The sequence below is a fragment of the Anabrus simplex genome, chromosome 7 (assembly GCF_040414725.1).
Source record: "Anabrus simplex isolate iqAnaSimp1 chromosome 7, ASM4041472v1, whole genome shotgun sequence".
Lineage (NCBI taxonomy): Eukaryota > Metazoa > Arthropoda > Insecta > Orthoptera > Tettigoniidae > Anabrus > Anabrus simplex.
The window spans coordinates 337804940-337832721 of record NC_090271.1 but is presented as its reverse complement, the minus strand read 5'-3'; the positions used below and the strand labels follow the sequence as shown (position 1 = coordinate 337832721).

The following is a 27782-nucleotide window of genomic DNA, read 5'->3' as shown; positions in this document are numbered from 1 at the left end:
TCGGCAAACTCTGTTGAATCCTTAGTTTGTATTCTTCCTTTATTTGGACTTCTTGCAACTTCCAAGTTTTAATCCTTGGTTTTTTCGTAATAAGTTTCAGCGTTTCATTTGTCTTATGTTTGAAGTCTACTACCAACAATCTGTGGTCACTGTCCATGCTTTCACTAGGGATGACCTTTACATCTGTGATGTACCTGCCACCATCTTTATTTGTGATTACGTAGTCAATCAATGTTCTGTACTGGCCATCCCAACTGTACCTTGTTATTCTGTGACTGTCTCTTTTTTTGAAGAATGTATTTTTGATTATAAGATCATTTCTTCTGCACAGATCTAATAGTTGTTCTCCTTCTGGGTTCCTTTGTCCAAATCCATGTGGACCAATGATGTTCTCGTACCCAAGTCTGTCTACCCCAACTCGCGCATTTAGATCTCCAATAATAATAACATTTTCCTCATTAACTGTATCTTCCAGGTCTTGCCGAAATTTCTCTTTGTCTTCCTCACTGCAGCCTGTCTGTGGGGCATACACTTGTATGATGGTGTACTTAGTGTTCTCCAGTTTCATGGACATTTTAATGATTCTATCACTTTTGCAGATAACTTCAGCTGTAGCATCAGTCCTTTCGTTAATTAAGAATCCAACACCATTTTTCGCTACCTTCTCCTGTCCACTCCAGTATAATTTATAACCTCCACGAAGTGTCTTACTTCCAATCCCTTTCCATTTGGTCTCACTTAATCCCAATATTGATATTTTTCTTCTATCCATCATGTCTAGGAGTTCTTCTAACTTTCCAGTTAATGATAGAATGTTCATAGTTCCAATTCGGTATTTGGGTCTCTTTTTTATTTGGGGTTTCCTTTCAGAACATTGTATATCATCAGCCTTATGGTCATCATACTTTACAATTGTCTGAGAGGACGTGTCAGTCCGGTCTATAATATTCTTTCCGAGGCTCTTTTTCTTATTGAAAGCAACTATACTCAATACTCTCCTGCTGACTTGCTAGGCCTAACGCATAAGAGGATTTTCTTTCAGGGTTTACTCCCTTAGCCTTTGAGGATACCTTCCTCGTCCTACAAGGCAGTAGGTTCCATCTGTACACCCCAGAAGGATGGGTTGCCTCTTCCGCCATCTCCGCCGTACCGAAGTCCATCTTCTCCGCCGTAGATGCCGTTGAGGTAAAAAGACCTATGGGACAAAAATAAAAGAAAGCCAAGGAAGGAAGCAGTGGCAATCTTCAAATTGAAAACAGGACGTGACTGCTTAGCTGCACATCTAGCTAGAATCAAAATATAACCAACGGAAAAGTGTACCATCTGAAAAATTACTGGATCAGTGATGGACTCGAAAGTCCTACTTCAGTGCACAGGACTCAACCCAACGAAAACAAGGCAGTTTACTAGCCCTATACTGGATAGCCAGAAACAAGATGAAACATGTCTACATCTGTATATTATTGGAGTTACTTCCCGATAATAATGGGTTACAGTAATATATAGGCATAAAAGTCGTGTTCATGATTTGTATTCTTTATTTTTGAAATTTAGAAATTCTGCATTTCAACTAAGGTGGCTAGGAAGGCTCGGAATACAGTCATAAATTTGTTAAAGAATGGTGTAGAATACATACTCTACATGTACAATTTATGGTTCTTTGTATCCAGAAGTCACTGGGCTAAAATGGGACGCTATCTCATATTGGACCACCCCCTCCTACTTTTTTCCGCCTCTAAAAACTGAAAGATAGGTGGGGAGGGGTGTCTAATACAGTGCTTTACCATACTCTAGCAAGGAGAAGGGCTCGCATTGCCATATACAAAATAAATTCCCTTTTTAGCTGTACTGACTAGAGGAAATGCAATTTTTAATGATAGTTTTAATTCAACAGTTTGAAAACCAGCTCTATTTTTTTTTTTGCCGGGCTGAGTGGCTCAGACAGTTGATGCGCTGGCCTTCTAACTTGGCAGGTTCAATCCTGGCTCAGTCCGGTGGTATTTGAAGGTGCTCAAATACGTCAGCCTCCTGTCGGTAGATTTACTGGCACGTAAAAGATCTCCTGCGGGACTAAATTCCAGCACCTCGGCGTCTCCGAAAACCGTAAAAGAGTAGTTAGTGGGACGTATAGCAAATAACATTATTAATTATATTTTAAAATACTTTACAATACCATGGATGGTATGTTAATTGTTTAGAGCAGTAATAAGAAATATTTTATAGAAAGAAAACAAGAATAGTTCTTCCTTTAAGAAGAAGGAAATTGGTTTTCTTTTTAAGACTATAACAGAGTTGAACTGTTAGCAATTTAGTATTTTTAAAGAATTAATGTGATCATTTGTTTTTATGTAAATTGTGTGTTGTAAAGTCTTTTCTTAGGGATTTTGAAAATCTTTAATGATAGCTGAGGAAGAGAACAGACTTTGTTCTTGAAACATGCATGAAACCAAGACGGAACTGTTACAGCAGTTTCACAGGGTACGTATCAAATGTGGTCAAGTTTATTAACACTGCTGTGTTACTTAGGGAAATATCTGAAAGACAATTTTAATCTGGTTAGATTTCCATTATATTACAGAGTGTGACATAAGTGAGTAGATATTTGACATGTATATGTCACTATTAGAGTACGCTACGCTACCCTCACAGAGATTAACTTACTTGATTCAAGAGCTGGAAAGGATCCAAAGGAAAGCAGCACGATTCCTTCTTGGTGGTTTCTGACAAAAATAGTGGTGTTACAAAAATGTTGCAGACTTGGCAATACGGAGATGAACACCTAAACTAAGCAGTGGGTTCCGATCTGTCCGAGGCATGTCCTTACTAGACGATCCAGCTTGAATGGGGACGATCATTAATATCAAGTTGGAATTTGAGCCCAAATTGGGGCAGATATTGGTTTAAAGAGAGAAGGGTTTGGGATTGGAATAATTTACCAAGGGAGATGTTTTCCAGCTTCTTGGGAATCATTTAAAAAGACCGATAGGGAATGTGCCATCTAAATGCAGTTCAGTGGTGATCTGCCTGTCCTGCAGTACGATTCCCAGTCAGGTCAGCTGGAACGTTGGACTGGTCCATTTAGCATACAGGAGAACAGTTGACATTCACCTCCTAACCTGCAGGCGTTTGAGTTGAGCAATAGCTGTAGTGCCATGGAGTTGGTTTCTCTTTCCCTAGAATACGAGAATTGAAAAATATGGGTTACAATGAGTGAAAGATTCTCTCCAACTACCAGGAGGTAGATGTAACTGGACTGTTCCGTTCTAGTAGATTGATTTAAATAGGACTTTTGTGTATCTTACTTCTTTAGAATTCATCAGTTATCTCACTAAAAGACATTATTGTATGTTGTATTCTTTTCTAAAATTATTTCAGATGTATAATGGAGTTCCAATGAGTGCTTCATTCTCAGTCCCTCCTTACTCCATTCCTCCAGAACAGTACTCCATGCCAAGTGCAGCAAGTGGTCCTGGGTCGATGACATTACCTCCACATTTCCACATAGCTCCTGGAATGTCGGGTCCTAGACTTCCACCAGCTGATGAAAGACTGCCCCAACAGCAGCCACCAGCATCACAGGGCCCTGTCCCATTTTCACCGAGGTAAGACCCAGTAGAGGTAGGCTGTAAGCGTTTGAATGTTAATCAGGGTGACTGGATTTTTCATATTGCTGGGGTAGAATTCTTATTCCATAATCAAGGTCACCTTTCCCAGATTTCCACGCTGTTATAAATGCACATGTTACGTATGACTCACAGCTACCATTATCAGACAAGCTTCACACATCCTCACTAAGTATGTCTCTAACCCTTAAACAGATTTTTTTTAAAAACACGAGTGTCTGTTTACCTAAGGCCCAGGTACTGGGTTATAAGTCCATTGGCCAAATAATGGGTGCTTTGCTATCTTCTTTGGTCGAGGAGTTTGTTACTCTGTGCCTCAGAAGTGATAAGTATGTGTCTCTGTGTCCGACGTGTTGAATGTGTTTTGTGTTTCAAAGTGTGGATATGGATGATGAGTTATATGTATTCAATATTTACCTTATTTCCTTGCGTATTGGACCCACTTTTTATTTCCAGCTTTTATAGCCACAAAATGTAAAGGGCAGTTGTGGGGGTGCCCAATATGTTTTAGACATAGATTTCATCCAGTGACTTCTGGGGATAAAGAACTATAAATTGTATATGTATGTATTCTACACTATTCTTTAACAAATTTATGATTGTATTCTGATTCTTACTGGCTACCTTTGTTGGAACACAGTATTTCTAAATTTTAAAAACAAAGGAAACAATATCAAAAACATGACTTTTAGGCCTACATATACTGCAAATGTAATAAGTTGTAGTTCGTCTCGCTTCGCCTTATTCGTTTAATTTCCTTAACTCCTGTGATGAGATTGACGTCAAGAAGGCCATCCGGTTGTAAAAACTCACTACAATGATTCATCTTGCTTCGTACTCGACCCCGTACAGAAACGGAATAAGTGTCGGACACAGCTTTACTTATCGTATTGTGCAATATTAATACAAATAATCATTTATCTCAGTCTGTTGAGCAGTAGGCTTATCACTAGGGCCCGGATTTTCAGGTGGAATAAACCTTCACTTTAGGTTTTTTGTATTCTTAAAATAGGTTATTTTAGGTTTTGCCTCCAGGCAGCAATAGTTTTTGGTTTTCGTAGTTCTGTAAAATTTATTTATGTACTTATTTCACAAAAGTTTACATTGTCATATTCATAAAAATACACAGAGAATACACTGTAATGTTTCCTTTGTAAGTTATTTTTTGGCATTGCAGTAAATATCAACGTACATACCCAAATTGTCTGGCATAAATGATTTCCTGTTGTCACGTAACACATTCTTATATGGCAAAAAAGTTCTTTCAACGGAACATGACTTCATTGGAGCGTAGTACATAGATGCTAATGCATTAGGTTGTAGGGGTAATTTTCCTGAATACTTTTCTCCCTGTAATACTGAATTGATGACTTTCATACTTTCAAAACCAGGATTGCATTGAAGAATCTTCTGCAGCTTCAAAGAACATGCCTCTCCCAATGGTCCAGGTATTTCTCTTCTGGAAAAATTGCCAATGATCTTTTGAGTGGCAAGGTTGCACTTTCCAACTGGAGATTAGCTTCTGGTATAAAACAAAAATGTCTTGAAATCTGCTAGGGAAGTGACGAGGGTCGGGCACTCGAGCGATTTCTTGGCCTTTGCAATGCAGGAAGCTTCTGCTTCATCCAAGTCATTGACAACATTTTAAATTCCTTCTAGGTGCTCTGCATAGTAAATAGCGACAGACAACCAAGTTCCCCAGCAGGTAAGTACCGGCTCAGGTGGAAGAGGTGTTGTTGGCAGTTTCTCTTTGAACAACTGTATATGTGTTGGGGCTTTGAGGAAAACTTTCTTGACTGAAGAACCCACGCTGTTGACATCACTGAAGTTGCTTCTAATCTCCTCCGCAAGGCGGTGCAGGCCGTCGGCCAAGCACGTAACGTGTAGCATGCTCGGGTAGGACTGTAGAACTTGCCCTGTCTTCAACATGTAGGCAGCACTGTCTGTCACTAACAAAAGGAACTTACTATCTTGATTCTCTGTTGGCCACAATATGTGTAAAGCATCCCTCGCAGTGCAGGCTATTGTGCTGTTGTTAGTTTGTTCTATTTCTTTACAAAGAATTAGATAAGCATTACCTGGTTCATTTTGATCCAGCTTACCTAATACGACATTGACAATGAAGCGACCGCAACTGTCAGATGTTTCATCGACTAACACCAAATATAGTGATGTACAATATTAGAAGGATCCACCTTTCAATACTTCGTTGTAAGTTGAACTAAAAAGAAGTCACAACTTGTTTATTGGGACCGGTTTCGACACAATACAAGTGTCATCATCAGCCAAATAGTAAAGTAGGGCAAGATATAAAGATCTTAAAACAACTAATACATTGAACACAGGCAAAAAATTAACATTGATTCACTTATAAGTGAACTTCAACTATGATGTTCTGTTTACTCTCTTGCGATCATTGTGTTTTGGACATTAACTGAATTGCTACGATATGAATCAAAGTCGTGTACAAAGAGCTAGAACCCATTATGGATACTATGCGTAAGAGGAGACTGGAATTCTTTGGACATGTCATGAGGATGCAGGATTCGAGACTCCTGAAACAACTAGTACAACACAATCTCGTCTCAAAAAATACCACAACAGGATGTAAATGGATCAGAGAAGTAAGAGAGGATCTGAAGGAAATAGGCCTTGAAAGAGAAGACACCACAAATAAGATAAAATTGAATACAAAACTCAAGAATAAAAACCTCCCCTTTACCCTTACATGAAACAAACCAACAACGTGCATATTTTCAACCAAGGAAAGGGCACGAAAATCGGAGAGTCTGAAGTAGTACTGGGAGGACCGCAAAGCCCGAACAATTCCTGCAAAGAGACCTGAACAATGGACTGACTAAAGTGATCCTGCAATCATAAAAGAAGAAAAAGAAATGTATTTCACTTGACTTTTCAAGAAATGAATGATTTTTCCTGAACTATTGAGACAATGTGAAAGATTTTGGTATTAACCGCACCTTTAAACTCCCTCTGGCTTAAGAGCTTAGTTTTGTGAAACGTATGCCTTAGCGCTTTATATATATAGATGTTTAATTCTGTTCTTTCGTTGTCTCCATGTTTTTATTGGCACATAGTACGATTTGTTTGGGGTGTAAGACCAGTTACACTATTATTATTTTTGCATGTTATAAATATAGATTTTTTTTTTTTTTTTTGGTAATGAAATGGAGTATTATATAAGACATTTTATTTGTAAAGTGTCCATTATTATTTATTAGCTTCGTTGACGAGTAAAACAATCATTATGATTGGCTTGTTTTTATCAAGTTTTGAACCTAATTCTCTAAACGTTACCAATATTGGCCTGACATATGAGATATTAAAGATCACTTTGTTCATGATCTCGCCTATTATATTAATAGCAACAACTGTGAATATTTCGTAACTAAAGTAAACGCGTGTCATCCCGAGGTGGTGCATCTCGTTTTAGGCTCGCCCCGAATGGAGGTGAGGAACGGCATGTACCATTTTATGACATATCAACATTCCTGCCATTCTTAAATCTCGGGCAGTAATGGGAATCAAACTCCAGCCCTTGAGAACTGCAGTAATTATGCTAACCATTACGCTGGCAGATGTTCTTAACTACAAACACTGATCCGTGCTTGCAATGTGCAGGTCAGACATACAAAATTGTTCATCTGTTTGTGAGACGTCAGTACGCTACGGAGGCGGACATTTCTTAACTACTAAACCCAAATGTGCTGCATGGGTTGGGATGTCATCGGAGCTGCAGTACGGCCTGTACCCGCTTTTGAAACAAAATCATTGTTCTTTTCTGACAAATTACGTTGGTTGAATCTTGTATGCAAGCTTTGTTTCTTATTTTCTTTGTCTCGAAAAGACGTGTCTAATACATGAGGAAATATGGTATTTATTTCTATTGTAGCCAATACAAATTTATAATCTCAGTCACCATGCTTGATTTGGATTCCCACGAACCTGCTACGCAGGCGTAGCAGGGGGAGAGGTGATACTCCCACGTGGCGCGTCCCAGGTGGCGGATAGGGGGGTGCTAACCGGCTTGCCGGCGGACTTGAGGGAAATAAAATACCTCTCGCGGACCAAACACATTACCCCCTGCGGGTGGGGGACGCACATGTAGAATACATCCGCGGTATCCCCTGCCTGTCGTAAGAGGCGGCTCAAAGGGGCGACCAAGGGCTAATTGAATTAGAACCATGAAACTAATTTTGAATCATACCATCACGCGGGGAACACCATAGGTTGCCTGTACTTGCGAGTATACCACGAAATTAGGTACGAAATAGGTTTGTGATTAGTAGCAGTAAAAGCCTGGCCTGGTGGATTCCAGTACCCGTGCGTCGTACCCATGTGAGCAACACCGCGGGTCTGGGCGTAGCCTGTGAGTTGTACCACTATATGAGCAGCACCGTGGGTCTGCGTTGCCTTGATTAGTACCCACTATGTGAGGAACACCACGGGAATACCGGCGCCCGTGTTTAGTACACCTAGGTGGGGAACCTTCTCGGTTTGCGTTGACTCTGAGTTGGGCCATTGTGTGAGACACACCATAGGTCTGCGTTACTTGTACGTATTGCAATACTTGTGAGTAGTACCATCTTTTGTGGAACACCGTGAGTCTTCGCTACTTCTGATTAATACCCCAACATGACACATACCATGGTTCTATTTTACTCGCGACATGTACCATTCTGTGGGGCCTTAGACGTGGATTTTGCACCCCCTTTAGATACCAAGCATCATTGTGCTTTATAAGTGGTTCCTTGGTCGGTAATAATGTTATTTTCGATCTGTATTGCGTCTGATCCACTGGTTTTTGTTTGTTTGTTTTGTGTTTTGTTGAGTTCCTGTCCATCCCTTCATTCTTCATGCCATATTTTATTTTTATTTTGGTCAGTGGATGCCTTTGCAATTTTTGTTCTTTCATTTCGTACCATTAGGGGCCGATGACCTTTGATGTTAGGCCCCTTAAAACAACAAGCATCGTCATCATCATCATCTGATTTGGATTCTTTAAATTTTGACCAAATAGTGGGATTTTTTTTAGGATTACATGTTTATAATACAATAATTATGATTTAGGAGTACAGGTAACTCTGTATTATCTGTGCACAGTAAAATTGTAAATGAAGCGACTCATAAGCCATGCAACCAGATACTCGCACATCATTTTATCCACATCTGAACTTCATTTCACTGAAGTACAGTAAATGCTCCCTAATTTAGTTCAGCCTATATAAATAAGGACTGTGCGAGTTGGCCGTGCGGTTAGGAGCGCGCGGCTGTGAGCTTGCATCCGGAAGATAGTGGGTTCGAATCCTGCTGTTGGCAGCCCTGAAGATGGTTTTCTGTGGTTTCCCATTTTCACACCAGGCAAATGCTGCGCTGTACCTTAATTAAGGCCACGGCCGCTTCCTTCCAACTCCTTGGCCATTTCTATCCCGTCGTCGCCATAAGACCTATCTGTGTCGGTGCGACGTAATGCTACTAGCAAAAAAAAAAAATATAAATAAGGTCTTTTCTCATCAGGCCTTTCATCCATTATCTCAGGGCTATGGTATTTCTTATCAGGTAACTGCACACGGGTTAAAATTATCAGTGATAATGTTTCAATAATAAAGACACTGTTAAAATATACTTGGATGTTCATCCATTTGAATATCTATATCAAATAGTTCACTGAAGACAGCTTTGGCAAATCCATCTGTCCGTTCTGGTGGACCGATTTGCTTCATTTTTTCATTTTCATTTTCTCTCCAGAATTACCTGCCGGTGAATCATGAGGCCTTGATAGGTCTCTAAGTTCAGCCAACTTTTAGTAATCGTAAATGATTGCTCCAATAATTACAGGCGAAGGCTTACCCTAACCCGCAAAGCATTCTGTACTTAACAGGTTGCTAAGCGATGAACACTTTCATTAATATTGTGATTTTCATCCTTGGTAATGTCATTGCATGCAGCCATGTTTGATTACTATCTTGGCAGAATGCTATTCGCTGCTAGATACTCTGATTCTCTAAACTTTCCTGACTTCTGAACATATTCAGCAGATGTTAGAGCGTTCCTAATAACTTACGTGCTGTTAAGAGAAAAAAGTCTACGTACAAACAGACGCCGTCACGACTTATGCTGTAGACATTACCTGGGAACACCTATCGGAGGATAACCTAGCTACACTAGAAAGAGCGAAGGCCATATATCTTAATAAATCTGCCTGGCAAAAGCGCTCCTTTGAGGCTGACCCATGAGCTCACAAGACAACTGTTCTATGTAGAAGTAGTACGATTAAAAATACCATTGCCTTCTACGATGAAATACCAATCTTTACATCAAGAACTGCAAGATATAAAAAGCGAGTATATGTATAGATTTTTACCAAACAGACGGCACGATGGCGTTAGAATGGATGAATTCTGACTACAAACTGCAACATACCATAACACGCTTCTTATTAAATGTTAATAAAACCATTGAAAAGGGCAGGCAAAACTATGTGACTACGGCAGGCGTATCAAGATGAGTAATCTGACCTTTCTGCGGAGCAGCACGGGTCCTCCAATTACTTTCTAAATTCCAAAGTTACATTAAAGGAATAACATTTGGTCTCTGCTACATTTAAAGAAAAACAGCCATTGCCTGTTGTTGAGATACAGGTTGCTTCTTGCATATACATGGACAACTATTAGATTCAGAATTTGGCACTTGGTCCCTTACATTTCCTAAATCGTAATGCCATGAAAGTATCGCAATAATCAGTAAATTAATAGCCAAAAGATTGAACAATAATCAAGTAATAAAACAAATAAGATAAAATTGAATACAAAACTCACGAATACAAACCTTTGCTTTACCCTTACACAAAACAAACCAACAACACGCATATTTTCAACTGAGGAAAGGGCACGAATATCGAAGCGTCTGAAAAAGTACTGGGAAGACCGCAAATCCCGAACAATCCCTTCAAAGAGACCTGAACGACGGACTGACTAAAGTGATCCTATGTGGTCATATAAGAAGAAGAAAACATGTTAAATTCAACATTAATATCCAAATTATAATGCGATGTAATTCCAGTTTACAGTTGTAATCTTATATGTGACTGGAATCTCTTTTGTTTGTGTACTTATTGTTCCTCTTTAACCCAGTGGACTCTCATTTAAATACCCCTGCATGTTAACTGACACAGATTTCAATCCCAGCAGAGAAGTTGCATGTGCAGCACAAGGGAGAACAGATTGCAAAAAGAAAACTATACAAGATGTTAACCTGAAATTTCGTTAGTAGGCGAATGAATACACGTACTCACCTAAAATCATATTTTACCGAGCTCGATAGCTGCAGTCGCTTAATTGCGGCCAGTGTCCAGTATTCGGGAGATAGGTTCGAACCCCACTATCGGCAGCCCTGAAAATGGTTTTCCGTGGTTTCCCATTTTCACACCAGACAAATGCTGGGGCTGTACTTTAATTAAGGCCACAGCCGATTCCTTCCCACTCCTCGCCCTATCCTGTCCCATCGTCGCCATAAGACCTATCTGAGTCGGTGCGACGTGAAGCAACTAGAAAAAAAAATCATATTTTTGTGTGATAAGATTTCAAAGCAATCAGGGAGATGTAGTGGAATTTTGCACTTCTTGCACTGTCACGTCTTCCTCCTTTTCTTCTGCTTTGAGCACACAAAACATCACTTGGAGAGGGGTTTTTTTTTTTTTTTAATTTTACTGATCGAGGATTGTGGCGATGTTTAGTAAATTCAGAGGCTTGCAGACTGAACGCTGAAAGGCATAACAGTCTATAATGATTATGTATGTATGTATGTATGTTTTTTTACTAGCGATGTGCGTGGGGAAAAAGAGCCCAGTTTCTATCTTTTAGCCTAAAAGGAGTTGCATTAGGTAAAGGTCGTCCCCTGACCTTGTAATCAGACAGCTGCGCTGTCGCAAGTAACAGTGTCACTGCGACCACACGGAAGTCTGTTAGTAGGGTTTCCTGCACTCCAACAGTGAGAATATACAGTACACTACAAAGGAATTGAAAAGACAAATGTCTAGAAGATAAAAAAATATTCTTTTATACCCTTTGACTGTTCGCCTCATGACAGGAAAACGGGCTGTAACCTGGTCTTGTAAATCTAGTCCACACTTTCTCCTGAGTTTTGCCATTTCTGTAATACTAGCTGTTGCATGTTTTGAAGAAATAAAATGAACATCTTTGTTAACCTTCCATTTCAGGCACAAAATGTTGTTGGACGACCAAGTTTGATATTCACCTCTTTGCAGTACTTTAGATGAAATATCAGGTGGCATGTTGTTTCTGTTTTGGGCCTGACAGTTCCTAGAATATTTGTTAGCTTTTCATTAACACTTTTACAAAGGTCTGGAGACATATACCAGCGTCAAGGTACAATGTGTGACCTTTGTTGAACAAATGTTTACACATGCTCGTGACTTTAGTGCTCGCAGGTAAGGAAGGGTCAGTTATATCATTTGTGTACAGAATACAGTAAAACCTCGTTAAGACGTTTCTTTAGGGGACAACAGAAATGAACATGTTAAGCGAGAAAAAATTCTAAGTACAGCCTCTAAATCAGCATCAAATAAAGAACTCCTAGTTCTACATTTATTTAAATCCAGAATTGAAAACATCTGTTCGCATGCATACGTGGTACTGAACATTTTAAGGCAACTGCTTGAAGTTTTGGAAATTCTTGTGGTTGAACACCTTTGTAAAAGGAAATTAAACCACTGCTGTAGTGGTAGTACCTGTCCTTTAGGATTGTGTCGCACTGTAGTTTTATCAGCTCTGTTTGGAAATATGCTGGTGATTTTTCAAGACGCGCTGAAATGGGGTCATAAATATTTCAAGTTGAGGTGCCATATCATTCATTTCTTTGAATCAGGCATTGAGTTCAGAGTGCAAAGTCTGTAACGACGTTTGATAGTCTCCAAGATTATCATATGTAGACAAATGTAATGATGGTAATGAATGAAAATAGTCAATTTCCAGCTTCAAGCTGACTATTCAATAACAAACTCTGCAGTTTTAAAGCCTTAATTCTGTCACACATGGTACTAATCAATTTGTTTGTCCCTTGCAATGAAATATTTAAATCATTCAAATAAGACTCTGTGTGCCAAGAGAGCAAGGTCGGCTACCCATTGTTTATTCTGCAAATTTGGTAGTGGAGAACCTTCCATCTCCATGAACAGAGCAATTTCTTCAATTATTGCAAATAAAGTTGCTAGCACTTTCGCGCATCTTAACCAGCGCACAATACAATAAGAGGGAATGTCGCTAAATTCTGCCTTGAGATCTTTTAAAAATTCTTTGAACTGCCGATGGTTCAAACATTGCTTTCTGCAGAAATTTACACATTTTGACACAGTATCCATAACATATTTAAAGTTGCGAAAGTTTTTGGCACGTAATTGTTCTTGATGTAAAACACAATGTACCAATAATATTGGAGGTAACCCAGCATCGCGCACCTTCGTTTTGATGCGGCCTCCTAAACCTTGCCCATCCGACGACTTTGCTGGTGCTCCGTCAGTAGCGACACTACACAGGTTTCCGAGTGATAAGCCCATATCTCTCATTGCATCTTCAACAGCTGCAAGTATATCTGCGCTGGTGGTAGTATCTTTGAGGGGAATGATGTCCAGTAGTTCCTCAGTTATAGCTAAGTCGTTTTCGACTCCCCTGACGAAAATAGCTGTGCCGTGTGACTTTTGTCGGCAGTCGAGCAAACAAGTATTTCTCAAAAGTATCGCATTTGTTCTGCAATTGCTCTTTCAGGTTGGCGCCATGTTCTTGTACATGACGAGAGATGGTTTGTTTCGACAACGTTATCGCCTCAAAGTGAGACTCAGCCCGTGGACACAGTACTTCCGAGCTCTCTACTAAACATTCTTTTACAAATTCACCATCAGTAAAGGGTCGCCCACTTTTTGCAATTTTCAGAGCAACAATAGCCCATAACTTGCCCAAACTGTGCCTTCTAAAGTATTGGGTTCTAGTATCTGTGGGACAGGGAGATAAAATAATTGTATGTACGTTGGGTATTCAGCCCGAAGGCTGGTTTGATCCTCTGCAGCTCCGCCAACAGCTGTCATAAATAGCCTAGGCGTCACTGAAGAGGCACACTAGGGAAATGAGGAGTGAGGTAGTTTCCCGTTGCTTTCCTCACCGAGCCAGATGTTGCTATTACATATCAGTCTGCCAAACCCACTGAAATGCGTGCACCAACCGACCCTATGAGTGATATTTTCACACCATTCATAACAGGGACTGGCTGCATAAGGAATGGTATTACTAGCATCACTCACACCTCAGTCACTTTCATATCGTCAAAGCCAAGGATGAGACTGAGACAGATCAATGAAATTAACAAATTTGATATAGCCCATACTAGAAGACATAGTGCACTGTAAACACTACATCTTGCCAGCAAAGGCATATAAAATAATTATCTTTGTGTTATTTTGCAGTTTGCTTTACATCGCACCGACACAGATAGGTCTTATGGCGACGATGGGAGAGGAAAAGGCTAGGTGTGGGAAAGAATCAGCCATGGCCTTAATTAAGGAACAGCTTCAGCATTTTCTTGGTTTGAAAATGGGAAACCACGGAAAACCATCTTCAAGGCTGCCGACAATGGGGTTCGAACCCACCATCTCCCGGATGCAAGCTCACAGCTGCGCGCCCCTAACCACACCACCGACTTGCCTGGTGTGTGTTCTTAGCAGCACATCTAAGTCTAATTCTAAACAGTTGTTAATAATACAGAACCAAAAACGAAAATAAATCCCCTAAATTGCATGTAAAAAAAATTCCTAATGAGTAAGTTATTACTTATCTTTGAAGAACTTGGCAATTCCGATTTTAGCTTAGCAATTTGTTCGGTTCATGCTGCGCCAACAGTGTCATCATACGTTGAAACATTTTTATTGTGATAGTGTTGTCGGACGGTTGAAGACTTTACACTTAAAATGACATGACAAATTAAACATTGAGCTTTCCCTTCGAAATTGAGAACAAAATATTAATCCAGCCATGAAGGATTAAACAACATTTTTAACGAAGGAGAAACCACCTGCTCCGCTGTCCTGTCGAATAGATTCTACTAAGAATGACACACACGGGGAGAGGGAGAGAGAGAGAGAGAGTGAGCGAGTGAGTGAGTGAGAATGAATGTACTGTCTCTTACGCACACATGCGCCGACCACTGCGTGGGGTAGGTGGGGAACGGTGCTGCTGAGTGCAGCGCTGGTGTGCCCCGGCACTAAGTGCTAGAGTTGGAAGGCCCTGGACTAAGTGATGTAAAGTCATGTTACATAATTCAACAAGCCTGAGGTTAGTGAGGGTTGTAACCAAGTCTGTTACACATATGCAGTGCAAGGGGGATTGTATTTCATCAATGTGAGCCATTAATGATAGCGCGTTAATGTGGCAGCACTGTAGGGCTCGCTGATCGCTTGCAAGACTTTCCCTGAGAATGTCTCCCTTTAATGTTGTTGAAGGGTAAGGTGAGATGGGCGACTGGGGAGGGGGTGGGACCAGGTCACTGCAGTCAGAAGAAACAACACTTGTATTGTGACTACCCATTGTCTAGAAAATACTTCTGCTTACTTACCTTATTTTCTTCACAAGTACTTCCACGGACACAGTCACTTCCACACACACACACTCTCTCTCTCTCTCTCTCTCTCTCTCTCTCTCTCTCTCTCTCTCTCACATTTACTTAAAACTACAACATTATGCGTTAATGCCATTTCGGTAATGAGCCCGTATCAATGCTCACTCATGTTTTTACATTAGACTAACAAGTTGTACCATTGTAGAAATAAACACTTTTTATCCATTGTCACATAGCACAACGATGCGACCGTCCTGGCTCTAAACACGATTTAAGATATTTTTCCTGGTGCCCATGAGCGATTCCGTCAGGAGGAGGCGCATGCCTTTTAGCTGGCATTTAGCCCTCCACATGGGGTCACGATCCTGGTACTACAGGAACTTAATAATCAAAGGGCATTTACCCGTGGCAACCACATCAGCCGTTGTTCGCTTCGGAACACCTAGGCAATGGTCAATGTCCGATGTATTAATCTCTCTATCCAGCTTTTCTTTCATCATCATCACCATCATTTCTTCGCTCCAGCAAGCCGGGTGCAGTTGTGTACGAGTCTCCTCCAGTTTGTTCTATCCATCCACAGATGCTGCTCATATATGCGACGCCAGTTCACATCTCTAATTTCAAGGTCCTTCATTATCTGTTTTTCTCAAACATCACGAGGTCTTCCTCTTGGTCTCTTCCCAGGAACATTGTGGTCAAAGTATGTTCGAGGAGTCCTGTGAGGGTTCATTATTTTCATGTAACCATACCATTGCAATCTCTTAACTTCGAGTCTCCAGCAAGCTTCTTTCCAATCCAAGCTGTTGTCGGATATCCACATTCCTTATTTTATCCATTTTTGTTTTTTATAGACAAGAATGGAGGAACTTCATTTCTGTTGCCTGAAGACCACTCTTTGTTGGTCCAGTAAGTGTTGCTGCTTCCAGGCCATACGTCGATATAGGTACTAGATATGAGGCGTCCAGTATCAAAACCGGCCAAGTCACAAAATTTACGAAAATGAGTTAAGTAGAAGTATAGCACTATCAGGTGAAACAAGAATATGCTTTAAAATCACCCATGTCTTCATGTTATAGAGCACTGAATTCTTGGTCGTGCAACAGAATGGCCCAAGTCATGCTGGCAGTGAATTCAAAACCGGCCATGTCATATTGCAGCATTTTAGTCTGGAAACTTGTGTTGTTACATTATGCAACAATGTGATAATATCAGTAGGCAAAATCATTCCATGTATTGTATATTCTTTGAAGTCATAATATTTCCTATTTTGTTCGTTTGCAACACTGAAATACGTATTCGCAGGCTTCTTATCATCATTTGAGCAAAAGCAATCCTATTTCCTGTGTGCTCGTCTTTTGTCATTGTTGTGTAGTATAACGTGTATATTTTTCCGAGTGGTGAACTGAAAAATTTATTTTCGTACCTTGTCCTACATTATGGAAACATAAATAGATGAAACCCCAGATCAAGTGAAAGAAAGGGAACAAGAGATACATCACATTGGAAATCACAACAACGAAAACGGGTGTGGTAAGAATAATATTTAATTTTATTTTACTACAGATTATCAAAGTTTCTCGCACAAAATTCTGTTCATGTAAATGGTGAGGTATTTTACAATAATGATCTTGGGAAGTACTGAAGTCTGTGTAAAAGCGGTAAATCGCTGGCTCAAATGACACCTCGCAGAGTGGTCAAAAGCATTACTCTCCCTGTCTCTAAAACAAAAGACATACAAAATTCTCTTGCAGAACCACCTTGGCTCAACATGGCACTGCAGTTTTATAAAACTATAATATTAGCAAGAGAAACAGCTTTCACTGGTCATGGGAGTTCCAAAACTGTCTCTGGAGTCTGCAGCAATAGTCCACATGAAATGCCTGAAGTTGTATAATAAATAAGAGCAAATTGAAGACTTAAAACAGCAATATTATATAGTATGTGTGAACAGTACCTATCTTAATAATGATTCTATTAATGTAAGTGACTATTATTGCTGATCGTTTTATTTTACTGTGTTCAAGATCTAAGTGAACTACAAACGTTTAGTAAGAGAAATCCTATTTTGTATTCTCCTTAGCTTTCTGATGTTCTTCTTCATATATTATTATTCCATTTATGCTGAAATGCTTTTTATTAATTGCAATAAAGAAAAGTAATTAGCTTGTCAGTTTATTGCCTTTTTCACAAGTGTTTGGAATTTAAATAGAATACAGTTTTAGAAAAAAGCCTAAAATTACACAAAATTGCAACAAAAACAGCCAAGTCAAAATTTATATTAACGAAAAAGATGGGTTCATTTTGAGTCATATTTCTCAAAACAGTGTAACTTAAATAATAAACCATTAAGAATGTACCTATGAAAAAAAAACTTTTATGACTATCATTGCTTTGTCTCTACAGATTTTTCATCCATATTGAAAAATAAGCCTTCAGTGACTTGGCCGGTTTTGATACTAAACGCCTCATATTTTGAATGCAAGTATGAAGCATTCTTAATTCATCAATACGGACAATGAAGCTGATAGATTATAGTATCATATATTTAGTACAAGCTGATCTTGGAAACTAACGGAAATGTTTCATCCCAAAGTATTTGACGTACAGCATGATAGAATTTGGAAGCTTTCTGCATTCTGTTACTAATCTCTTGATGTATTGTATTGTCTGATGACAGAACACTACCTAAATACTGGAAGTTTTCTACAATATCCATCTCCTCATCTCCAATTCTTAGATGAACAGTTGGAAAATTTCTACTCATCACCAAGCCAACTGATTTTGTGACCTAGGTTTGTAAAAGCTTCATGCCAGAGATCTAGTTTAGTTTGTACTTCCGCTTCTGTCTCACCCCATACCATTACATCATCAGCGAAAACCAGGGCATTGGTTGTTGGATCCTTTCTCTTAACCGCTTTTAAAACTTCATCCATTATGATTCTGAAGAGAAGTGGTGAAAGACAACTTCCTTGCTGGACTCCACTCTTCGTTTCAAACCAACCTGACCTTTAATAGTTGATATTACTTCAGTGTACATGTTTTTACCTGGTGCATCCGGGATGCCATGCAAAATTAGACTGTTTCGGCGGCTATATTGTTCCGCTGTGTCCGTCCGTTCGCTTTGCTCATCCAGCTTTTCCTCTATTTTTAAAATATTGTTTTTTGTGTCTTTCAGTTCACCGGACACTTTCTCTTGAAATTTCACAGAACTCCTCCTCCAGCCGCTGTAGTTTCTCCTCGCAGCTGGTGCTACTGGTTGGGGCGTGGAAATGCTGCATTGCATCTTCAATAGCCGATACTACATCCCATAGCGTCATGATTGTTGTCAGTCTTGGACGGTGATTATTGAAACTATCAAGATTAGGTCACGAATGACACTTAGCTGCTGTTTATCTTGCAGATTTACAAGACTGAGCGCTCTGCCATCTTGACTTGACATACAGAGAAAGATGTTGGATATTTTCACAATTTCAAGAGTGTTACAGATGGAGCGAGTGGCAGCCCTTAACATGGTTTTCCATATTTCTACCGATTTTTACACCAGGCAGTTGCTGGGGCTGTACCTTAAGACCACAGTCTCTTCCTTCCCATTACTAGCCCTTTTCTATCGGATCGTTGCCGTAAGACCTATCTGTGTCGGAGTGACAAAGCAAATTGTAAAAAAATAATAGAAAAAGTGTTAGTGATGATGGTCATGAGTTCTGTAACAGAATTATAGAAGAAGCATGTTAAATGCAGACAGAGTAACAAAGAATAACTGTATATTGTTGGCAAATGTTAGTAAGTGAATCTCCCAGAGTTTCTTCACACTTAGAAAGCAGTTGCGTCTCCCTTTTCGCTACCAGACGAAAGTGAGGTCATTGTGAACAGTACCCAGTTTATATAAATTACATTTTGTGTTTTGTCAGGATGAAAAGATCATAAGTTCTATTAACTGTGTTGACCTCTGAAAAAAGAGGCTCCATGATTAACAACAACAACAACAAAAGGACAATGTTTGGTGTACTTATAAAAGTTGGCCTTGCGACATCTTCTCGTCGTAATGATGCCCTAACAAATCTTAAAAGCAAAGACCACCTCAAAACACTGTACCGTTCATGAAGCACATTAGAGTAGAACCTAACTTGTTCGGCCCCCTTTAGTCCGGATCAAGTTTAGCAAACAATTTTCATACGTTTTATTTTATGCAAAAATGATTAGTCATTCATTATGCAGAACAAATAATTTAACATAGATTACAGTACGGTACCTTATTTCTGAAACGATAGGAATAAATATTTTGTGTTAAAGTGATAAGTTACGACAACTTAAAACTACTTGAAGTAGCTCAGCTGTTATTCCTGTAAAGGTACGTGGTAAGTTTTAACAATATATTGTACAATGGCATTTTTCTGCAATCTGGATTTTCATTATCTCAGATCACCTTCATTCCTGTTTAAGTCCAGAGAATCAAGGTTCAACCATACATCGTTTTGAATGAAAATTATATAAATGATGAATTTTCAGACATCTTTCCTGTTGTAATGACATCTGTACCATCCTAAGATGTGAAGAATAATGCAGAAGTGGAGTGAGCTGGTGACTTGGCAGGATTAGCAAAGCAAGTGTTGACTCGTGAAATGTACTGGCAGTTTGACTGGCTGTTGAAATGGTGTGAATTTTATCAGCTGGGAACAAACCTGGAGCAACTTGAGAAACCAGTTTGCTGTCTCTGAGAAACAATTTTATTAGAAGAATATGTCACTGTCTTTCAGGGAGGGCGTAAGAAAGTTGTCCATTTCAGGTGTTCAAGGGTACCGGAGAGTAGACTGTACAGCCAGCGATTCTGCACAGTGTCGAGCGACGAGAAATAGCTCGGCCCCCAGCGGCTACAGACAGATAAGTTCTCGTAGTGTAGGAAATAACACTGGAACCCTTCAAGCAGCCTATAATGATTATGTATGTATGTATGTACGTACAGAACAATTCCTGGAAGAAATTGAGTGTATAGAAGACAAGGAAGTAATTATAATCGAGATCTGAAATCCACAAATTTGAAATGAAGTTCCATGGTTTCCCATTTCCACATCAGGAAAATGCTGCGGATGTATCTTAATTAAGGTCAGAGCAGCTTTCTTCCCACTCCTAGGCCTTTCCTATCACATCCTAGCCATAAGACCTATCTGTCGGTGCGAGTGATGCAAACTGTGAAAGAAAAAATTAAAACATAAAGAAGAGCATACAGAACAACTCCTTGAAGAAATGGAGAAATTGTATAGAAGACATTGAAGTAATTATAATGGGAAATCAGAATGCACAAGTGGAAAGAGGGAGATTGTTGGGCCATGTTGATATGGATAATCAAGGAGGGGGTTATGTTAATGGACTTACACTAGAGGAAACACATGGTTCAGGAAGGAAAATAGCAAGAAGATTACCAGGTATGGATGGAGAGACTCAAGAAGGAAGCCTTTGGGGGTCACCATAGAGCAGTGACAGCAGAACTCGAAATATGCAAAGTCACAAAACAAGAAAGAAAGATTAGGGTCTGGAGATTGAAGCAAAACGAAGTTCAAGAAGAATTCAGCTGATACCAAGGACAGATATTAGTCGTGTTGAAGAGAAATGGAATAATTTTAAGATTGCGTTTGTAAGGTGTGTAGAGAAAACATGTGGCAAAACATCAGAAAAGGTAAGAGAGAGAGACAAATTGGTGGTATGGTAGAATGAAAGATTAAGCGAAGGAAAAGAAGAAAACTTGGAAGCAATGCGAAACACACGAGACTGAAGAGAGTATAGCGAGATACATGGAAATGAAGAGTTTGCAAAAATGTAGTGGCCTAAGAAAAGTTGGGAAACATTTACTCAGGAAGTAAAGGATTTGAACTGTGTGAAATTTATTATTTGGAATTATAGGAAAGTGTAGGATTCAGCTGAGAATACAGGGTTTGTGAAGAATAAAGGAGGAGTAATACTGACAAACCTGGAAGAGATAATGAACAGTGAACTGCTGGACGTGGCAGCAGCATTACAAGCAGTAACAGGGACGGAATCTGGCATTACAATGACAGAGGTGGAATGGGCAGTTTAAGAGATGGCGACGGGGAAAAGGTGTGGGAACAGATGAAGTAGCCATAAAAATGATCGAGGCTGCAGGACCAGCAAGACTCCAGTGGACTTGTATACTCAGGTGTGTATGGAGTGAGGAAAAAGTGCCCAAGGGTGAGGAAACGGGGATTGTCATACCAATATTCAAGAAAGGAGATGAGAAGGTGTGTGGTAAGTACAGAGGAGTTACTATCCCCTCCCATATTGCCAAGATAATGGAAAGAACAACTAGAGAAGAGGAACAATTTGGATTCCGAAGTGAAAGATCAATAGTAGAACTCATTTTCCTCCTGAGACAGATCATGGAGGAGAGCTGGGAATATGGGAAGGATATAATAATGACTTTTATACAAGAGCATCCGTGTAGCAAGAATTTGGGAAAGCGTGGCACACAGGGGCATTGGCAAGGAACTAATAACAATGATTTATTTTATTTATGTATCATATGACTTAGTGCCGGGAGTGTCCAAAGACATGTTCGGCTCGTCAGCTGCAGGTCTTTCTATTGGACGCCCATAAGCGACCTGCACGTCTGGATTTGGGATGATGATAATGAGTTACGGATGAATCCCCATCGACAGCGTCCTATGCCCTCACTCCAGTGCGGAGAAATTTGGAATTTAATTCAGGCTTTTGGCACGCAATCTAGTGATAAGAAATTGTATACCATCACGTCCCCTACCCTGCCGGCCAACATTCAAATGGTGAACTGGCCAACCACGGTGTCATGGCGACCAGTGATGAAGGCAGTATATGATAACTGTTGTAGCTACAACGTTCGGTTTGAAATTGGCAATGGTCTAAAACTGTTCATGATGGTGATGGATGACATCCATTGTAAAGGCAGCAAGGAAGTGTTTGTGGGTGTGAATGATGATGTGGTCTGGGGAGAAGTTGAGGTGGAGATACAACAGCAGCTGAATGTAATGAATAGAAGGATTGAACAATGGGGATTGAGAGAAGAGCTAGACAATGGTGATGAGTGGAGGAAGAAAAGGAGCAATCAGAATTGGAGACAAGGAACCTTAAATACTTGGGAAGTGATCTGACAAAGTGGAAGATCGTATATGGAAATTAGTTAAAGGATACAATTGGAGAATGCCTTTTACCACCATGTAGAGAGATTAATATAGAAAAAATATGTACTGGTGAAGGCTAAAGGAAACAGGGAATATTACTTACATACACAGCAGAAACCTGGACAATGACTCTGAGAGTAGAGTATAGAAGATAAGGAGGGATAGAGTGAGAAAAGAGGACATATAAAAATGGCTAAATGTGCAAAAACTAAACTACAAATTGGAACAGAATAGATTGAACATGCCAAGCTGATGAAAGAAGAAAGGCTGCCAAGACAGATGACAGGGAAGCGAGGAACAGCACAGGATAACAGAACCTGAACTGGAACACAGCGTTGGATGAGGAATGGTGGAGAGACGGGACGAATTTGAGAGGAACCATATTTGCCCCCCCACCCAGTGTCAGCTAGAAAAGGTGAAATGATGACGAGGGGTACCTGACATGTCAATGCAAAGGTAAATGTAAATCCATGAAATTCAAGTGTAGGAGGTAAGAGAAATTGCATTATTCAAAATGCCATAATCGTTTACCATGTTTAAATAAGGCCTAATGTTTTAAGTCGTATACAGATATTTTTTTTCATGGATTTAATAATGAGAATGATTAGAGTTTAAAGACAATTTTACATAAATATGTACTTTGTTCAGTTTGAATGTTAATGTTTACTTTTTAGTTACAAAAACTAGTTTTCATTAGTTTTGTAAAGATGAAGCCGATTAGCATTCAATTTGAGAATTAATAGCCGGGCTGAATGACTCCGATGGTGTTTGAAGGTGTTCAAATACGACAGCCTCGTGTCGGTAGATTTACTGACACGCAAAAGAACTTGTGCGAGACGAAATTCCGGCACCTTGGCGTCTCCGAAAACCATAAAACCATAAAAGTAGTTAGTTGGATGTAAATCATAATAATAATAATATTATTATTATTATTATTATTATTATTATTATTATTATTATTACTACTACTACTATTACACCAAATGAAACATCAGAACCAACGATACTGGGTAGATGGGGTACGGAACATTTGGGAAACAGTAGGAATGGGATATTACTAGGAAAGGGACTGTAAAAAATAGTTCTAAGAGTTAAGGATATTGAAAAGCAACATATTGCATCACAATGTTAAAGTAAGACAAATTTCGTAATGTAAGTGGGAGAATGAGGATAAATGTAGAGATTATAATATATAAGGGAATGAGGGGTATAATATGGTGTTAATACACACAAATAAAGCATATAAGACAAGACAAGACAAAATAGGGATAAAAATAAATGTTTACTATGTTCTGAAGAAATGGGATGGACACACCTTATAAAAGATTGTTTAGACAAGGCAAATACAAGAGAAATTTATAGATGAAGAGGATGTAAGAAAAATTGATAAAGAAAATCAGCTGTATACAGTTGTAAAGTTATTGAACAGAGAAGGAATGCACCCGGGCAGAATTGCAAAATTATTTAACATTATTAGGGGAATGTGGAGTAGGAAACTGGTGGAAGGAATAGAAGTGATACATGTCAGTCAGGAACAGAATTGTGCCTAAGATAACCTAGACAATATAACTCCGTTGAAGTGTAGATCTATTAGGTAGGTACATAGATTTGAGTTATAGCATATAACTACTTTGTCGTAGTAGTTCTATTACTCTGCATGTGCCTTGTTTTTAGTTTTTTCAATAGTCTGAAAAGACAATATTGGTATTCATTGCTGTTTCCGTTTATTAACATAATTCCAACATTAATTCCAGGCTATTCTTTCTCTGTTCAATTTGTAAATCATCTGTGTTTTCCGGACATTGTTTTATTTTGATTTATTTGTGTTTTACAACTACGCTGAAGGATATTAACTTTTGTGTGCTGCATTAAGAAGAGATTACAATAAACAATACCCTCTCCCTAATCTATGGTTTCCAAGATTATGGGAGATGGGTATTATCTAATTATTATTATTATTATTATTATTATTATTATTATTATTATTATTATTATTATTATTATTATTGAGAATTAAAATCTACCAAAAATAATTGTAATTAATTTTTACATATTTTAAGAGTTGAGCATTTATTTTGAGTTAATTGTGTTTTTTAAATGACATTTAAAAAAGTCTATTTGTTAAAGAAGCCAGCTTCTTTTGGGAATTTCGTAAAATCACTGATAAAAGCAATAAATTTCATTATACACAGTTCAAAAAAATTAGGGGAACATGTTTTATAACATCTGGTATGTGAACATTAATTTGGTAGATGGGGTTCAAATGATCGTACAGCATACCTGGAGACCTTAGCTACTCAGGGTATGTCAAATTGAAGTTATACTCCATCTGTAGTTGCAGCCATGCATTAAACTGTCAGGGGACCCCTCAAAACAAAGTGAATTAGCAGTGCGTCTGTGTGTCGTGAGGTACACAGACTACTGCAGTCATTTGAGCACATTGTACATAAACCAGCACATCCCACGAGACATCTTAGCGAGCTTCAAGTTGCAAGGGCTGTCATGTTGCTGTGGATCTCAATATCTCTCTATCACTTATTCACTGCTTGTGGAATTGCTACAGTGAGACAGGCCAGTTCACAACGAGGGTTGGACAAGGTCGTGGACGCTTGACAGCCCCACAGGATCAACCGATATGGCCTACTGTGTGTTGCGGCGTCGTTCAACAGCTGCCAGAGAACTGCAACAAGACCTCAGGAGGGTCACTAGAGTCACGGTGTCTGACCAGACAGTAAGGTACTGGTTAAGAAAAGTGTCCTTATGACCCAGACATCCTGGTCGAGTGCCCCGTTTAACGCAGGAACATCGCGCAGCTCGCCTTCTGTTTGCTCGTACCCATGTCAACTGGCAACCTTCGCCAATGGAGACCTGTGTTGCTCAGACTAGTACAGATTATCCCTGACAGCATGATGGACGTCAGTGTGTATGGAGGCGCCGTGGTGAGCAGTACATGCCAAATGTTGTCCAGGAAGGTGACCGATTTGGACAAGGTTCTGTTATGGTGTGGGGTGGCATCAGTATTGATTGCCGTTCAGATCTTGTCATCGTCCGTGGTAATCTTGCCGCTGCGGAGTACATCGAGCAGATACTGCTATAACATGTGTTGGTTGCTGCATACGGTGTTGACCCTGAATTTGTACTTCACGAAAATGCCAGGGCTGGTGTAGTGTGCATCACCAGAGCTGTTTTGCGAGAACTCGGCATTCAAGACATGGAATGGCCAGCAGTGATTCCCAACCTTAATCCCATCAAGCATGTGTGGGATAGTCTTGACAGAAGTGTTCGTGGGCGTCTAGTTCCACCACAAACTCTCAGAGACCTTGAACAGGCTCTTATTGAAGAATGGGACCTGATACCGCAACGTGACCTCCGTCGACTTGTACGGAGCATGCCACATAGATGCCATGCTGTGTTAAATGCTCGTGGAGGACATACACCATACAGAAGCTCTCGAACTGTGATAAAAATCCACCCTGGAGGACTGTTATCACTTTGTTTTTGCCTCTATTTGGACTTATCCGTTTGAATTCTGAAAATGAACGCGAATGCATCGATGTTCTTTTGTATACTTAAACAGTAAAGAATAAAGGTTTAGTTGGTAATATACCTGGGTGTGAGGTAGTGTTTTGTGGAGCATGGCATACGTTCAGAAACATCTTCCCATAATTTCTTTGAACTGTGTATTTATCAAACTTACCAATGTGATTATGAATAACATCCATTTATTATGTAAATTTGCCTTTTCATTAGTTATAGTAGTTACATTTATGCATGACTAGATTTCATAACGCACAATATTTTAGCTTCCAGTACCATAATATTTTTATATAATCATGTACACACATATGTAAAATAGTTTTGTGGAGTGTGAAATTCTGCTTGTGTTCTCAAAATCTCATTTTAGTTTGAACTGTTTTGTGGGTATACTTGTATCAGCTGCCCAGCTGTTCTTCACTACTAGGATATGTTAATTCATCATTCACCAAAAATAGTTCTCGTGTATTGCAAGGGTTTGTGTATTTTGTTTTTAATTCATAGCGGCTGATATTGTTATTTGATGTTGCAGTGGGATGGGACCGTACGGAACCCCTAGCATGCAGCCCTCCACGTTCCCTGGCCAACAGCAACCAGCGCCACCTGGATCGGGTACAGGCTATCCACCCAACAGCCAGCCCCTCTTGTGAACGTTATCTTGAATAGTGTTGGAGGGTGCAATGGTGACTAGTGATAATGCTTCATGGGGGTCAGAGAGGGAAATTCTATCATTCTGTGCAGATCAATCTGTAGAAATGTTGATTTTATTTTGTTTTGGATGAAAGAAATTAATTTAAAAACTGTACATTAGGATGATTATAGATGAAATTTTTCATTGTATGGATATTTATAAGAATGCATTACACTGTATGATCTTTGCCCCCTGCTCCCCCCTGGCATATTCCAGCTCAGGTTACTGTCTGTGTTGGGTTTTTGTAAGTTGTGATATTAATGTGTTATACGTCTTTCGTGCTACTCATTACTATTATAGTGTACAGTGATTGAGTGTAGCGCCTGTAGAAATGTGGCAGCCATTTGTCCATGTGGCCTTAAACAGTTTTTCAATGAACTATATTAAGGCTGCTAACACGTTAGGTACTAAAGCTGACATTTGGATAGATTGTTAGCTGTCGAACAGCATTTGAAGGACGACACGGTCGACCCCTTGTTCCTTTCATTGAAGGAATGTGTCTTGGGTGAGGTAGTATAACCACATAGGTTACAATTTGTTTGCGGAAGGAAGAAGTAACGATCGCTACTAAGTTTTCACTAATTGTACATGTTAACAGAATTTGCAGTTGTACATATAATTCTAAGAAGGGCCTGTAAGAAAAAGAACTATTTACTATATTGTATTAAATTGTTGTATATGATTTCAAATTAAAATTCCAGATTGAATCTGTGTCAATAATTGCATCATGTGATGAAGTATCCCTTGTACCATTTCCCCCAATGAAAATACTTTCTTTCTTTTTTTCAGTTTATTTAGAGACTAAATATTACAGTGAAATATTTTATAGAAATTTACGTAATACTATGGAACATAAAATTTAATGAAATATTTTTACTATTGTATTGGAATAAGAAGACACATCAGTGTAGAAGTAAAACAAAAATATTGTGTTCTGTTTCAGATACGATTACATCAGTAATCTAAGGTTCCTTTGTATAGAAGTGAATTACAGTACAGAAGAACCTCGATAATTCGAAATCGGTTAATTCAAAATCCCGCCTAATTCGAAGAAGCTCTCGTTCCCGGAAACATGAGATACAGTTTTGCATGTTATTTCAATTGTTTAATTCGAAATACGGATAATTC

At 39.3% G+C, this 27782-nt stretch overlaps 1 protein-coding gene across 2 annotated transcripts in view; it reads left to right on the top strand.

The window, feature by feature from the left end:
• Window positions 1-27374, top strand: part of Stam (signal transducing adaptor molecule) — a 205710-nt gene extending 178336 nt beyond the window's left edge. For both annotated transcript variants that reach the window (XM_067151811.2, XM_067151810.2), the window contains exons 10-11: window positions 3376-3602; window positions 26496-27374. In XM_067151811.2, coding sequence (XP_067007912.1) covers window positions 3376-3602; window positions 26496-26613 — 345 coding nt within the window. In that variant the 3' untranslated portion in view covers window positions 26614-27374. The remainder of the gene's footprint in view (window positions 1-3375; window positions 3603-26495) is intronic.
• Window positions 27375-27782: the final 408 nt, after the last annotated feature.